The sequence below is a fragment of the Callithrix jacchus genome, chromosome 12 (genome assembly GCF_049354715.1).
Source record: "Callithrix jacchus isolate 240 chromosome 12, calJac240_pri, whole genome shotgun sequence".
Classification (NCBI taxonomy): domain Eukaryota; kingdom Metazoa; phylum Chordata; class Mammalia; order Primates; family Cebidae; genus Callithrix; species Callithrix jacchus.
In genome coordinates, this window is record NC_133513.1 from 96,991,139 (window position 1) to 97,005,072 (window position 13,934).

At 37.3% G+C, this 13,934-nt stretch overlaps 1 protein-coding gene and 1 pseudogene across 3 annotated transcripts in view; one reads left to right on the top strand and one right to left on the bottom strand.

The window, feature by feature from the left end:
- The window catches only part of SLK (STE20 like kinase), a 60,975-nt gene that overhangs the window by 25,351 nt on the left and 21,690 nt on the right, over nucleotides 1-13,934 (top strand). For both annotated transcript variants that reach the window (XM_002756578.6, XM_002756579.6), the window contains exons 5-11: nucleotides 5,948-6,020; nucleotides 6,164-6,358; nucleotides 7,208-7,289; nucleotides 8,768-8,896; nucleotides 9,542-10,903; nucleotides 12,870-13,000; nucleotides 13,215-13,338. In XM_002756578.6, coding sequence (XP_002756624.1) covers nucleotides 5,948-6,020; nucleotides 6,164-6,358; nucleotides 7,208-7,289; nucleotides 8,768-8,896; nucleotides 9,542-10,903; nucleotides 12,870-13,000; nucleotides 13,215-13,338 — 2,096 coding nt within the window. The remainder of the gene's footprint in view (nucleotides 1-5,947; nucleotides 6,021-6,163; nucleotides 6,359-7,207; nucleotides 7,290-8,767; nucleotides 8,897-9,541; nucleotides 10,904-12,869; nucleotides 13,001-13,214; nucleotides 13,339-13,934) is intronic.
- Nucleotides 2,219-4,145, bottom strand: LOC100398768 (heat shock protein HSP 90-beta pseudogene; annotated as a pseudogene). Its single transcript, XR_013525111.1, has one exon. The product of XR_013525111.1 is annotated as a heat shock protein HSP 90-beta pseudogene (transcript).

The window sequence follows — 13,934 nt, forward strand, 5'->3', positions numbered from 1 at the left end:
CACAGTACATGAAGAGATATAACACTGTATCTGTAGCATTAAAATTTTATGGGAGGAGGGATGATGTGGAAAAAAGGTTTAAAATGACTCCTTAGAGGGGCTAATAATACAAGAAACACTGAGAAAAACTGATCCATGAAACCTGGGCTGTTTGGCCTGTAGTGTTTCCCTCAAACTGCATTTTGCTATTCATACTCCTGAAGATTAAAGTGCCTCTCTGTATTTCCTTCAGTTTGGCCGATGAATTCAAAGTCTTGATCAGTCTCAAGCTTGATCCTTTGGCAGGACTTCTAGGTGGTTTTGCATTCTCTCACTGGAAGCACGTCGTGTCTACTTTGTGCCCTTCTTTGATGTTAGCAGCTATTGAGGCTTAGTGCCTACATACCTGTCTTTTGGGGTTACAAAATGAATTCCATTATATTATTTTCATTTATTATTTTTGATAATGATTTTGATATAAACACCAATCATCTCATTAATTTCACTCATTATAAAATTAGTAATGAAGATAATGAATTGGTTCTTTCTTACCCTCAGTTGGTGACCAGTATTTTTAAAATATAGTTAGTTCTTGGATTTAATTTCATTTGATGGGTTTCAAATCCATTGAAGTTTTTATTCTTACTGAAGCTCACATTGTTCCATCTTTAATCAGTGGGGTCCTCTTTGTGTTGGCTTTTTAGTCTTTTTTGATGGGACTAGTAATCTTTGATAGCTTACTTGACGGTTCTGAGATGTTACAGGCTCATCTGTGTATTTCTTGTTTTCTGTAACTAGCCATTTCTTTTCTTTCTTTCTTTCTTTTTTTTTTTTTTTTTCTGAGACAGAGTCTTGCTCTGTTGCCCAGGCTGGAGTGTAGTGGCCGATCTTGGCTCACTGCAACCTCCACCTCCTGAGTTCAAGCAATTCTCATGCCTCAGCCTCCTGAGTAGCTAGGATTACAGGCATGCACCACCATACCTGGCTAATTTTTGTTTTTTAGTAGAGGCGGGTTTTCGCCATGTTGACCAGGCTGGTCTAGAACTCCTGGCCTGAAGTGATCTGCCGGCCTCAGCCTCCAAAGTGCAGGAGTTACAGGTGTGAGCCGCTGCACCCAGTGTAATTAGCCATTTCTTCAAGAAGCCCTGGTTTTTTTTAGTAGGGTATAGTATTTCAAGACCACAATCTGGGTATAAGAGATACTTTCAGTTTTCTATATTGGCCATTGTTCTAGGACTTTTCAAAGAACAGAGCTAGACCCCTCAAGAGTTCGTGTGTATTTCCTATTCAAATTCAGGATAAAGGTTTTTAAAATGTAACTTCTGTAATACATTTCCATTTTCTTTCTTCTGTATTGAGAGTTCTGGTTCTCAAGAACATTGATACATTTAGGACATTTCATAATTCATTTTAACCCTCATTTCCTTTTTTTTTTCTTTTTGACCTACTTCTGGAAATTAACCCTCATTTCTATATGGAATGCTCACCACCACTCCTCATGTTGATGTCTTTTTGGTCATGTTGATTATCTGAAGCTCAGTTTTTGATAGATTCCTCTGAAAGGGCTCTCTGAATTCTTATATAGTGGTAACAGTTGTACCCTTTATACTTGAAGGTTAGTTTTGCTAGATAACAAATCCCTGGCACACATTTCTTTCCTTCAGCATCTGAAATGTATGTTCTTTTCATTTTGGTATTTTCATTATGTCTCTCCAGTCACTAGAAAGCAAGCTCCTTGGGGACAGGGGCCATGAACTAATTAATTAAAAATGTCTTACAGTGAGGGTAAATTTGTCTTCTTCAGTTCATGAAGTGTTGCTGTTGAAAAGTCTGATAATCTAATTTTCTTCTCCATTGTAAGTCATTTGCTCTTTTTGCTTAGATGCTAAAGTTTTTTTTGTTTGTTTGTTTTGAGATGGCGTTTTACTCTTGTTGCCCAGGCTGGAGTGCAATGGCGCAATCTTGGCTCACTGCAGCCTCCACCTCCTGGGTTCAAGTTATTATCCTGCCTCAGCCTCCCGAGTAGATGGGATTACAGGCTTGTGCCACCAAGCCCAGCTAATTTTGTGTTTTTAGTAGAGGCAGGGTTTCTCCACGTTGGTCAGGTTGGCCTTGAACTCCCAACCTCAAGTGATCTGCCTGCCTCAGCCTCCCAAAGTGCTGGGATTACACACATGCGCCACCGCGCCTGGCCAGGTTTTTTCTTTTTTTTTTTAAAAGACCAATAGATTGACCCATCTTTTCTTTTTTTTTTTTTAAAAACGGCATATTCTTTATTTTGCATACTCTAATTTCAGAACAAAATGAACAAACGAAATAAAAAATCACAATACACAACATCCAATCCTGCTGTCAGAGTAGGGAAAGAATGGGGGCTTGACACCCTTGTTTCCTGCCTTCCACCAAAGGACAGGACAGAAAAACACCAGACATCAGCAAGGGGAGTCAGATGGGACAGGGGCACTCAAAGCTGCAGGGGGAGCCATGGGGACACTATACAAGGGCAGTTTTCCAACTATGAACTCCTAATCTACTTCTTCCATGCGAGATGCATCCTCATCGCCCTCAAGAGGAGGGATCTCATCAGGAACTGCAGCACTGGGTTCCTCTGCTGCCACTTCATCTTCATCAATACCTAGACCTAACTTGATCATGCGGTAGATACGGTTGGAGTGGGTCTGGGGATCCTCAAGGGAAAAGCCAGAAGAGAGCAGGGCGGTTTCAAGCAGCAGCACCACAAGGTCCTTGACTGCTTTGTCATTCTTGTCTGCCTCAGCCTTCTGCCGCAGCGTCTCCACAATAGGGTGGTCAGGGTTTATCTCCAGGTGCTTTTTGGCCATCATGTAGCCCATGGTGGAGTTGTCCTGAAGTGCCTGGGCTTTCATGATCCGCTCCATATTGGCTGTCCAGCCATAAGTGCTGGTCACAATGCAGCAGGGTGAAGACACAAGCCTATTGGAGATTGTCACCTTCTCAACCTTCTTATCTAAAATTTCTTTCATGAGCTTGCAGAGGTTCTCAAACTTTGCCTTGCTCTCTTCCATTTTCTTCTTCTCCTCCTCATCCTCTGGTAGCTCCAGACCCTCCTTGGTAACTGAGACCAGGCTCTTCCCATCAAACTCCTTTAGTTGCTGCACACAGTATTCGTCAATGTGACCCATCTTTTCTAATAAATATTATGTTCTTACAATATTCAAGTGCTTTCTTCCCCCTTGTTAGGGAAGTTTTCTGGTGTTATAGACCTGAGCATTTGTTCTGTTCCTTTGCATTGACTTGCTGCTTTAGAGACTTTTATTATTTGTTTGTTTGGTCTTTGACTATCCATGTTTGTAACTTTCTCTCAAGTTGTTTTTTAGCTTTCTTTTTTATTGTAGGAAGATATACACAACATAAAATTAGCCTTTTTGATCTTTTTAATTTTTTTTTTGAGGTGGAATCTCACTCTGTTGCCAGGCTGGAGTGGAGTAGCACAATCTCGGCTCACTGCAACCTCCTTCTCCTGGGTTCAAGTGATTCTCTTGCCTCAGCCTCCTGAGTAGCTGGGACCACAGGCCTGTGCCACAATGCCCAGCTAATTTTTGTATTTTTAGTAGAGATGAGGTTTCACCATGTTGGCCAGGATGGTCTCGATCTCTTGACCTTGGCCTAACTCAGACTCCCAAAGTGCTGGAATTACAGGCACCCAGCCTTGATCATTTTTAAGTGTACAGTTCTGTGGCATTAAGTTCATTCCCATTATTATGCAACCATTACCATCACCTGTCTCCATGCCTCTTTTCATCTGGCAACAATTAAAGTCCATACCCATTAAGCACTTAGTCCTCATTTTCCATTCCTCCCAGCTCCTGGCAACTACCATACTGCTTTGAGTTTCTTTGATTTTGACCACTCTGGGTGGTCAGATATCATCTGTATTTCACATATCATCTGTATGTGAAATCATATAACGTTTGTCCTTTTGTGACTGGCATATTTTACTTAGCATAATGTTCACCCATGTTGTAGCATATTTGACAATGTCTTCCCTTCTTAAGATTGAATAGCAAGACTATGTATATACCACATTTTGTTTATCCATTCATCCATCAGTGGGCACTTGGGTTGCTTTTACTTTTTGGCTATTGTGCATAATACTGCTATGACTGTTGGTGTACAAATGTCTGTCCCCGTCTGCTTTTAGTTCTTTTGAGTATGTATCCAGAAGTGGAATTGCTGAATTATATGGTAATTCTATGTTTAATTTTTTTTTTTTTTTTTGAGACGGAGTTTTGCTGTTGTTACCCAGACTGGAGTGCAATGGCGCGATCTCGGCTCACCACAACCTCCGCCTTCTGGGTTCAAGCAATTCTCCTGCCTCAGCCTCCCGAGTAGCTGGGACTACAGGCGCACACCACGATGCCCAGCTAATTTTTGTATTTTTAGTAGAGATGGGGTTTCACCTCGTTGACCAGTTGGTCTCGATCTCTTGACCTCGTGATCCACCTGCCTTGGCCTCCCAAAGTGCTGAGATTATAGGCGTGAGCCACCGCGCCTGGCCTTATGTTTAATTTTTTTGAGGGATAGCCATGCTCTTCCCCACAGCAACTGCATCATTTTACATTTCTAATAGAAAGGCAGGAGGCTTCAAACTTCTCTACATACTTGTCAACACTTACTATTCTCTATGCTTTTTAAAAAAGAATAGACATCCTACTGGGTGTGAAGTGGTAATGGGTATGATGAATTTGTTATGTTATTTGCTCCTGCTTTCCCTAGTTTAGTCTTTGTTTCTAAAATGACTTTTTTCTTTAATTTTTAATTTTTTCTTGAGTTCTGTCACCTTTTCAGAGTTTTTCTAATTGACTTAATTGCTGTTTTATGTTTTTCATTATTTTTTAAAGTGCCCTAGCTTATTTGAAATAGGATGTTACAGTTTTGATCCATTTTGGGGCATATTTTTCTGTAAATATATTGAAATTTTATTTGACTATAGGGACATACTGGTGTAAAATAATGTATACCTTAAATATTAGTATACTGAAGGTTTAGGAATTCTAAAATATTGAGTTGACAATTGAAATATTTGTAATTTCTGTTTTATTAGTTTGCAAATACTTCCAGCGAATCTTCCATTTATGCAACACAGATGTATAGAACAATCTTATCTCTAAGAACCATATAATAGATAAAAGTAGTTCAGGCAGAATTGTATGACCTTTAAGAGTTCTACAACAAAAATGACAAAGGTTAGAATTGTTAATATGGCCAATAGTAGCTACGATTTATTGAGTGTATACTCTGTGCTATGCATGAGCATCAAATACTGAAATTTTGGTACTTATTCAACTTTGAGAATTCTGGCATCAAATGTGAAACTTAAAAAATTTGTACATTTATGTCATGAGGTAAATTATGCGGCAATAGCAATTTTATGTTGCTATTAATGTTGTCTGAACTCCAGGCTGGAAAGGTGAGATTAACAACTGAAAAAGCTATAACGTTACTGTTCACTATAATTTAAATCAGAAAACATAAGGTTCCCAATCTTGTCTTGGCAGTATAATTTTATGAGGAAGTTAGCAAGACGTATGCTGTCATAAAGGTTGCTTTAGTGTAATTTCTATTTTTCACACTATAGAAAAAATGTTAATAACTCTTAATTTAATTGTGCCACGTAGCACTAGTTTGCATTTGTTTTGAAGTGGATATACTGGTCGGCATTAAAATTTACAATTTTTATTTTCAATTTTGAAGAATTTGTCATCTGAAGATGTGGTATTAAATATATTGATGATGGGATCTTTGGCGGTTTTTTGGGGGAGATGGTAGAAAGAGATGGTCAAGATTAAGATGGGAGAGATTTTTTTCTTTCTCTTTTACTTACTCTTTAATAAGATTGGCCTTATTAAAGACTTGAAATGCTTTTTCTCCCCATCGAACAATGCTTAAAAGTTCTCATTAATGCTTTTTTATGATTATTTATTTCAAGCGGATTTTGGAGTATCAGCTAAAAACACGAGGACAATTCAAAGAAGAGATTCCTTTATTGGTACACCTTATTGGTATGTATTCAGTTTTACGAATTTACAGTATTAGTCATGTCAGCAGATATAATTACTCATGAATGTTGTCCATATAGTTGATTATACGTGGTTTGCAATCACTGCTTTTAAACATCTTAACTTTTAATTGTCTGTCTTCATAGGATGGCTCCTGAAGTAGTCATGTGTGAAACATCTAAGGACAGACCCTATGATTACAAAGCTGATGTTTGGTCCCTGGGTATCACCTTAATAGAAATGGCTGAGATAGAACCACCTCATCATGAATTAAATCCAATGCGAGTGCTGCTAAAAATAGCAAAATCTGAGCCACCTACATTAGCACAGCCATCAAGATGGTAAAATATTCTTTAAAAAAGCTTAATAAGAAACTAGGAAGGAAAACTTGTTATATTCTCACAATTTTCCAAGAGCATTTAAATTTGGGTACATGGTACAAAGACTGTGTGAATTAGAAAAGTAATTTTTGGCATATTTCACTTAAGGATCATTAAAACTCTTTAGCTCACTTCTTCCATATGTCTGAAAATATGAATGATTTGAGTTTTGCATGAGAAGAGTATTTTCTTTACTATGAGGAAGTGAGGCATATAGATTGATCTATATTTGTGAACTTTATTAGAAGAAATTTCGTGATTTTTGGCATACTTGTGAATATATGGCTGTGTCTCAGTGCCTATGTACCTACTTACATGTATGTCTACATGTATTTACAGATTGAATAAGTTTTATTAAACCTTAATAGTCTCATTAACTGGTTTTTTTTTTTTTTTTGAGACGGAGTCTTGCTCTCTCATCAGGCTGGAGTGCAGTGGCGCAATCTCAACTCACTACAACCTCCTCCTGCTGGGTTCAAGCAATTTTTCCACCTTAGCCTCCCAAGTAGCTGGGACCACAGGCGCATACCACCATGCCTGGCTAATTTTTGTATTTTTCATAGAGACAGCGTTTCACCATGTTGGCCAGGATAGTCTCAATCTCTTGACCTCGTGATCCACCTGCCTCAGCCTCCCAAAGTGCTGGGATTACAGGCGTGAGCCACCTTGCCCGGCCAACTAGTTTTTTAAATGTTGAATTAATACTATTACATACATAATGAAATTTAAACATAACTTATCAAAGAGTTTTGTTTGATTTGATTAACAACAAAGTAAAATAGAATGTTATTATTAAAATTTATTTTAAAGGTCTTCAAATTTTAAGGACTTTCTAAAGAAATGCTTAGAAAAGAATGTGGATGCCAGGTGGACTACATCTCAGCTACTGCAGGTAAGAGAATATGACAACAGCAAATAATTATTTTAACATCTCTTTAAAAATATAATTTCATAGTCAATGTGCTTTCTTTCCACCTAAGTTTTCCCGTGGAGAGTCAAAATGGCAGTAGTTAACATTTGCTTTACAAAAATAAGTGCTGCTGTTACCAACAGGCATTCAGCTGAAATGTCATTCCTCCTGTGCTTTTTTGTTTCAGTTTTATTTTCGTTTTGGTATTTTCCTTATGTCTCTCTCATTACTAGAAAGCAGGCTCCTTAGGGACAGGGGCCATGTACTAATTAATTTAAAAATGTCTTACAGTGAGGATAAATAGTAAATATTGTTGACTTAAAAATGTTGTTAAAGTGATTGGGTAAATTTAATTTTGCTTTATAGAAGGACTACTTGTAATATGTTAAATACAAATTTGTCAATTAATTTTATAGGTGGGCAAATAAAATGACAAATCTTGAGGCAATTACTGTTAGGTTGGATTATTATGTAACTCCTGCATCATAGTGTTTTAGGTTGACCTATTTATCTGGGGGAATAAAGCCGGAAAAAATTGCTTTGTTGTGTGCAGTAAGTATATCGCTGGAGCATAATTTGTTATTATTTTGTTACCCCCACATTCAGAGCTCTTAGTCTGGGACAGACACTGTTAAATGTTGAGTATATGGCGATGAATAAAATGTCTTCTTAGTCTCAACAGTATTAGAACCATGTCAAATATACAGGGGTTTGTAATTACTTTTAATAGAACTCTAAAGCTTTTTATAATTTGGAGGGCCTTGATAGGGTTTATAGAGATTGTTACTTTTTAAGAAGTAATAATGTGGCCAGGTGTGGTGGCTCACGCTTGTAATCCCAGCACTTTGGGAGGCCAAAGCAGGCGTATCATCTGAGGTCAGGAGTTCAAGACCAGCCTGGTCAATATAGTGAAACCTTTTCTCAATTAAAAATATAAAAATTAGCTGGGCATGGTAGCGCCCACCTATAGTCCCAGCTACTTGGGAGGCTGAGGCAGGAGAATCACTTGAACCAAGAGGCAGAAGTTGAAGTGAGCCGAGATCGCACCACTGCACTCCACTCTGGGTGACAGACTGCGACTCCATCTAAAAAAAAAAGAAATAATAATGTACTGACTTGAAGCTTGCTTTAAATTTCAATTGAAATTTTTGATTATGAAATTTTCAAGCATACAGAAAGTACATGTACCTACTACCCAGATATAACAGTTCTTATCATTTTTGACAAGTTTGCTTCAGATTCTTAAAAATGTACAGATCCAGTTGTAGGCAGTCCCTGCTTTTGCTCAAGCCCCCTCCCCTCTTTCTTTCTCAGATGTAGCATTACCTGAAATTGTCTGTCATTTTCCTGCCCACGTGTTCATATTTTTACCACATAAGAATGTGTGTTGTAGGTGTTTGAAACTTAGTTTAGTAGTAAGTATTCCAGTTGTTGAGTATACTCCTTTTAATAATCAACAGCATCCCTTTGTTACTGTTAATTCCAACAAACCGATCCGAGAATTGATTGCAGAGGCGAAGGCTGAAGTAACAGAAGAAGTTGAAGATGGCAAAGAAGAAGATGAAGAGGAGGAAACAGATAATTCTCTGGTCAGTATTTAGGAAAGAAATTTCATTTAGTTAATTTTTAGAGTTGGGTTTTGAGGTATAGTTGCACCTATATCTAAGGATTGATGGGTGGTATTTAAATTTAAAGTAAATTTAAAGTACAAAATCTTTAAATTTAGATGTGAAGATTAGTAGCAAGGTTGCTCCTTGCTGCATATTTTTGTTATATTTCCTTTTTTTTTTTGAGATAGAGTCTCCCTCTCTTGCTCAGGCTGGAGTGCAATGGTGTGATCTAGGGTGTGATCTAGGCAACCTCTGCCTCCTGGGTTCAAGTGGTTCTCATGCCTCAGCCTCCTGAATAGCTGGGACCACAGGTGTGCGCTGCCACACACAACTAATTTTTGTATTTTTAGTAGAGATGGGGTTTTACCATGTTGGCCAGGCTGATCTTGAACTTCTGACCTTAGGTGATCTGCCCACCTTGGCCTCCCAAAGTGTGGGGATTACAGGCGTGAGTCACTGCACTTGGCCCATTTTTGTTATATTTCTTACAGGAAGAATTGTGAATTCTTTAATTCAGCAGCAATTACTGAATAAAGATTTTAAGTCATTATATGTCTGTAAACATTGTTTTGGTCACTCTTGAAATCCTGTTTTAACACTAAAAATATATAAAATCTTTTTTAGCCAATACCTGCAAGTAAACGTGCTTCTTCTGACCTCAGTATTGCCAGCTCTGAAGAAGATAAACTTTCACAAAATGCTTGTATTTTGGAATCTGTCTCAGAGAAAACAGAACGTAATAACTCCGAAGATAAACTCAACAATAAAATTCTTAATGAAAAGCCCACCGCTGATGAACCTGAAAAGGCTTTGGAGGGTATTAATGAACAGGTTACCGATGCTCAGTTGGAAGCAGTGACTGAACTCCATGACAGAACAGCAGTAATCAAGGAGAGTGAGAGAGAGGAGAAGAGGCCCAAGCTTGAAAATCTGCCTGATACAGAAGACCAAGAAACTGTGGACATTAATTCAGTCAGTGAAGGAAAAGAGAACAATATAATGATAACTTTAGAAACAAATATTGAACATAATCAAAAATCTGAGGAAGAAAAGGATCAGGAAAAGCAACAGATGGTTGAAAATAGGCTTACAAAATATGAAGAAATTAAAGATACTATTTTGCAAACAGTAGATTTTGTTTCTCAAGAGACTGGAGAAAAAGAGGCAAATATTCAGGCAGTTGATAGTGAAGTTGGGCTTACAAAGGAAGGCACTCAAGAGAAATTGGAGAAGGACGCCAAAACTCAAAAAGATGTGATCAGCAATACAAGTGATGTGATAGGATCATATGAGGCAGCAGATGTGGCTCAGAAAGCGGATGAAGACAGTGCCGAGGATACGCAGAGTAATGATGAGAAAGAAGTGGTCGAAGTAGACCAGAAATTACTTAATAAGCCCATGGTGGGTCCTGAGGCTGGTGGTACTAAGGAAGTTCCTATTAAAGAAATAGTTGAAACAAATGAAATAGAAGAAAATAAGAATAAGGAACAAGTCAAAAATAGTTCAGAGAACATAATGGACATCAGTGATGAACCAGGAACAAATGAAGTTGAAGAAATTACTGAGTCAAGTACCATTGAAGAAATAGAGGTCAGAAGTGTGGTGGCTGATACTGACCAGAAGGCCCTAGGAAGTGAAATCCAGGATGCTCCTAAAGTCACTACTCAGATAGATAAAGAGAAAAATGAAATACCATGTGACGTGTCAGTTAAAACAGAGCCTAATGTTACTGCAGTTTCACAGCCCAGTGAACCTCAGCCTGTTCTAATACCCAGTATTAATATCAACTCTGACAATGGAGAAAATAAGAATGTAGGTTCTATATCAAAAACTGAAACTATTCTGCCACCAGAATCTGAGAATCCAAAGGAAAATGATACTGATTCAGGAACTGGTTCCACTGCTGACACTAGCAGCATTGACTTGAATTTATCCATCTCTAGCTTCCTAAGTAAAACTAAAGACAGTGGATCAATATCTTTACAAGTAAGTGTACATGAGTCATTGTTTGGGATTTCCTTTGTCATTTTCTCAATTCAGAGTTTATGTGAAACTGATGTCTTGAAAATAAAACAGCATTAAATCAATGTAGGATTAACCATATAAATTCTTACAGCCTATGAAAGCAATTAATTAAAAAGAACCAAGGAGATTCTGGATGTAATCATCTTTAAATTTTGTGGTAGGATCTACCTGTTTTTGCCAGAGCTGAAATAGATAGATGGTGTATGGTTGCTTGGTATGGTTAGGTTCTTTTATAGGACATATCTAGATGCAGCATTGGTAAGAATCAACAATATATGAGAGAATTAGAAATTGAAAGAATGATCTCTTTTTAAGCACATTAGGGTGTAACAATCCTTGATTTACCGGTGGTCCATATAGTCACAGTCACAGACATTGCTGCTGCCACAAGAACCATTGTGGGGAAAACAAAACAGACACTAAAACCCAGAACACTTGGAGCTTTTATGCTTAGGAGTTACCAGGGGAGCTATGTTGAAGTCTTGAGTGGGTCCCAAGAATCAGTATTTGTAACAAAAGATTCCATGGAATTCTGATGCAGGTGATCCATGGGCTGCACCTTGGAAAATACTTCTTAGACCCTCTGGGTTGATAGTTGCAAAAGAGAAGACAGAAAAGCAGGAACAATGTAGGAAAACTGATGTGAATGGGACTCCAGGGCATGAGTGATCAGCCTACCTAACTGCCCCAAATTGTTACATATATTCCTTGGATTTTCTTCCGTTTTTTTTTTTTTTTTTCAGTTTACTTTGTTTTGCTGACTGAAACACCACCAATCTGAAATTCATTTACTGACTTAATAATCAGTCTCTTTTAAAAATGCAAATAACTTGTATAAGAATGAAGGAGATATTACTGAACTTTTAGTAGGAGCTGAAGAAATGTGAAGTTTGGAGGTTAAGGTGTAGGTAGGTGTATTTTTTAGAGTGTGCCAACTTTAGATTTTAGAGGAATCCTGCGTAGGGTGCCATAGTCCTGGTCTCAGGAAGAAGAGTATGAGGATCCTGGAACCCTGGAGAAGAGAACAGAAAGACGAGAGGTTGCAGAAAGGTGATTGGAAGGTGCCAAAGAGAAACTACTTAAAATTTGGATGCCTTTTGAGTTTAGTATTTTCATATTCCATTTTTGCTCCTTCTGCCTTCTAACCCTTCTGTATCAAAACCCAGTATTCGCTCTGAACACTTGTTTACCAAAATGTATTTGTAGGAGTCTTATACTTGTGTTATTTCTGCTAGCATTTAAATGTTTTTGGATACCAATTGAGGAATAAAGAATTTAGTCTTGATAAATAATTTTAGGCCATACCTAGCAGCCAAATCTGGTTCTTTTGAGAGGCACTGTCTTTCTGGTAACCCTAAAATCATTTATATATATCTGGCCTGAGATGGAGGGAAGGCTGTTGGTATTATTGATACTGATGAAATAGATTTTGATTTCCATTGCTGGCAGTGTTTAAAAATTACCTGAGAGCTTTTTTAAAAAAATAGATTTCTAGCTACCGTCAGACCTGTCAGTTTAGATTTTTTTAAGGGATGATGAGCCCCAGGAATTCATTTCTAATTGTTTTGCCAGTGAATAAGCAGAGGTATCTGAGAAACTACAAAGTGAAAAGATGAAAAAAAAAAGGATAACATATAAAAGTTCTACTGATTAGTTATGTGAATTGCTTATTAAAAGCTATACATGAATATGATCAAAATACATACTTTGACTTAGAAAAAATTTGATTTCATCTGTAAAGACATGTAAGTCAGATAACATTTAAGGTGATATAACTGGTTCCACAGATGAGTCTGTTGCTTCGTATTTGTACTTTCTATATGTAGTCTGCATGGCTGTTGAGTTGTTCTGTCTGAAAAAAGAAGAAAATGTTTTCTATCCCCAGTATTCCCTGTACAAAGCCTAACTAAAATAAAATCTCACTCAGGAAACAAGAAGACAAAAGAAAACATTGAAGAAAACACGCAAATTTATTGTTGATGGTGTAGAAGTGAGTGTAACAACGTCAAAGATAGTTACAGATAGTGATTCCAAAACTGAAGAATTGAGGTTTCTTAGGTGAGTAGAGAAACAATGTAATTAAAACTGGTTTGTGACGTCTTTTCAGTCTCTGAAAAGTCAGAAGAATAGAGGAATAAGTGTAAAATAATGGCCAATTTTTTATTGTTTACTACCATACCACTTGAAAGAAAATTTTTAAAGCTTTAAAAAAATACGTTTTAGAAGTATAATTTTTACTGTCTTCTCTATCATTACCATTAAATTTTATCAGACGTCAGGAACTTCGGGAATTAAGATTTCTTCAAAAAGAAGAGCAAAGAGCTCAACAACAGCTAAATAGCAAACTACAGCAACAACGAGAGCAAATTTTTCGGCGCTTTGAACAGGAAATGATGGTAAAGTCTGATTTGTATACCATTTTTTGTTAGTAATGACATTAGTGAATTTTAAGAAGAAAATACCTGGTTATAGAACTTGTCCTCTGATTGCCAGATTTCTCTAGCTTTGTGATTTATTTCTGGGCTTTTATCCTTTTGGTGTTCTGGATGCCTTTTATTTATTTATTTAGGTTCTTTTTTTTGAAAGGATTTTCTATCCCAGGCTACCTAAAGCTGGTTTATGGTGTGATGGGTTGTTTTATTTTTCTCTCATGAAAACTTTAAATTATGAAGCCAGTAAACAAAGTTCCTAGATCTGCCTATTGCTGGATAATTTTTCAGTGCTTTAATTCAATCTTTCAGATTTGGAATCTAAGATTTTAAGCCAGTTTAGAGTGGTTGCCTACAAACCTAGGGCTCCTCAGGGGGTTTTTAAAAATGTGCTTTATTCTCTGGCTCTACAGTTAAGCCTCCACATCTTTATTTACTGCTGCTAGAGAAAATAGTGCTGACTAGTCTAGGGTCGTTGTCACTGAGTCCTTTAGTGTTTGCCTTGTGTCCAAAGTTAGAAAACGAATTAGTAATGTAATATAAAAATTTTGTAACTTATGTTG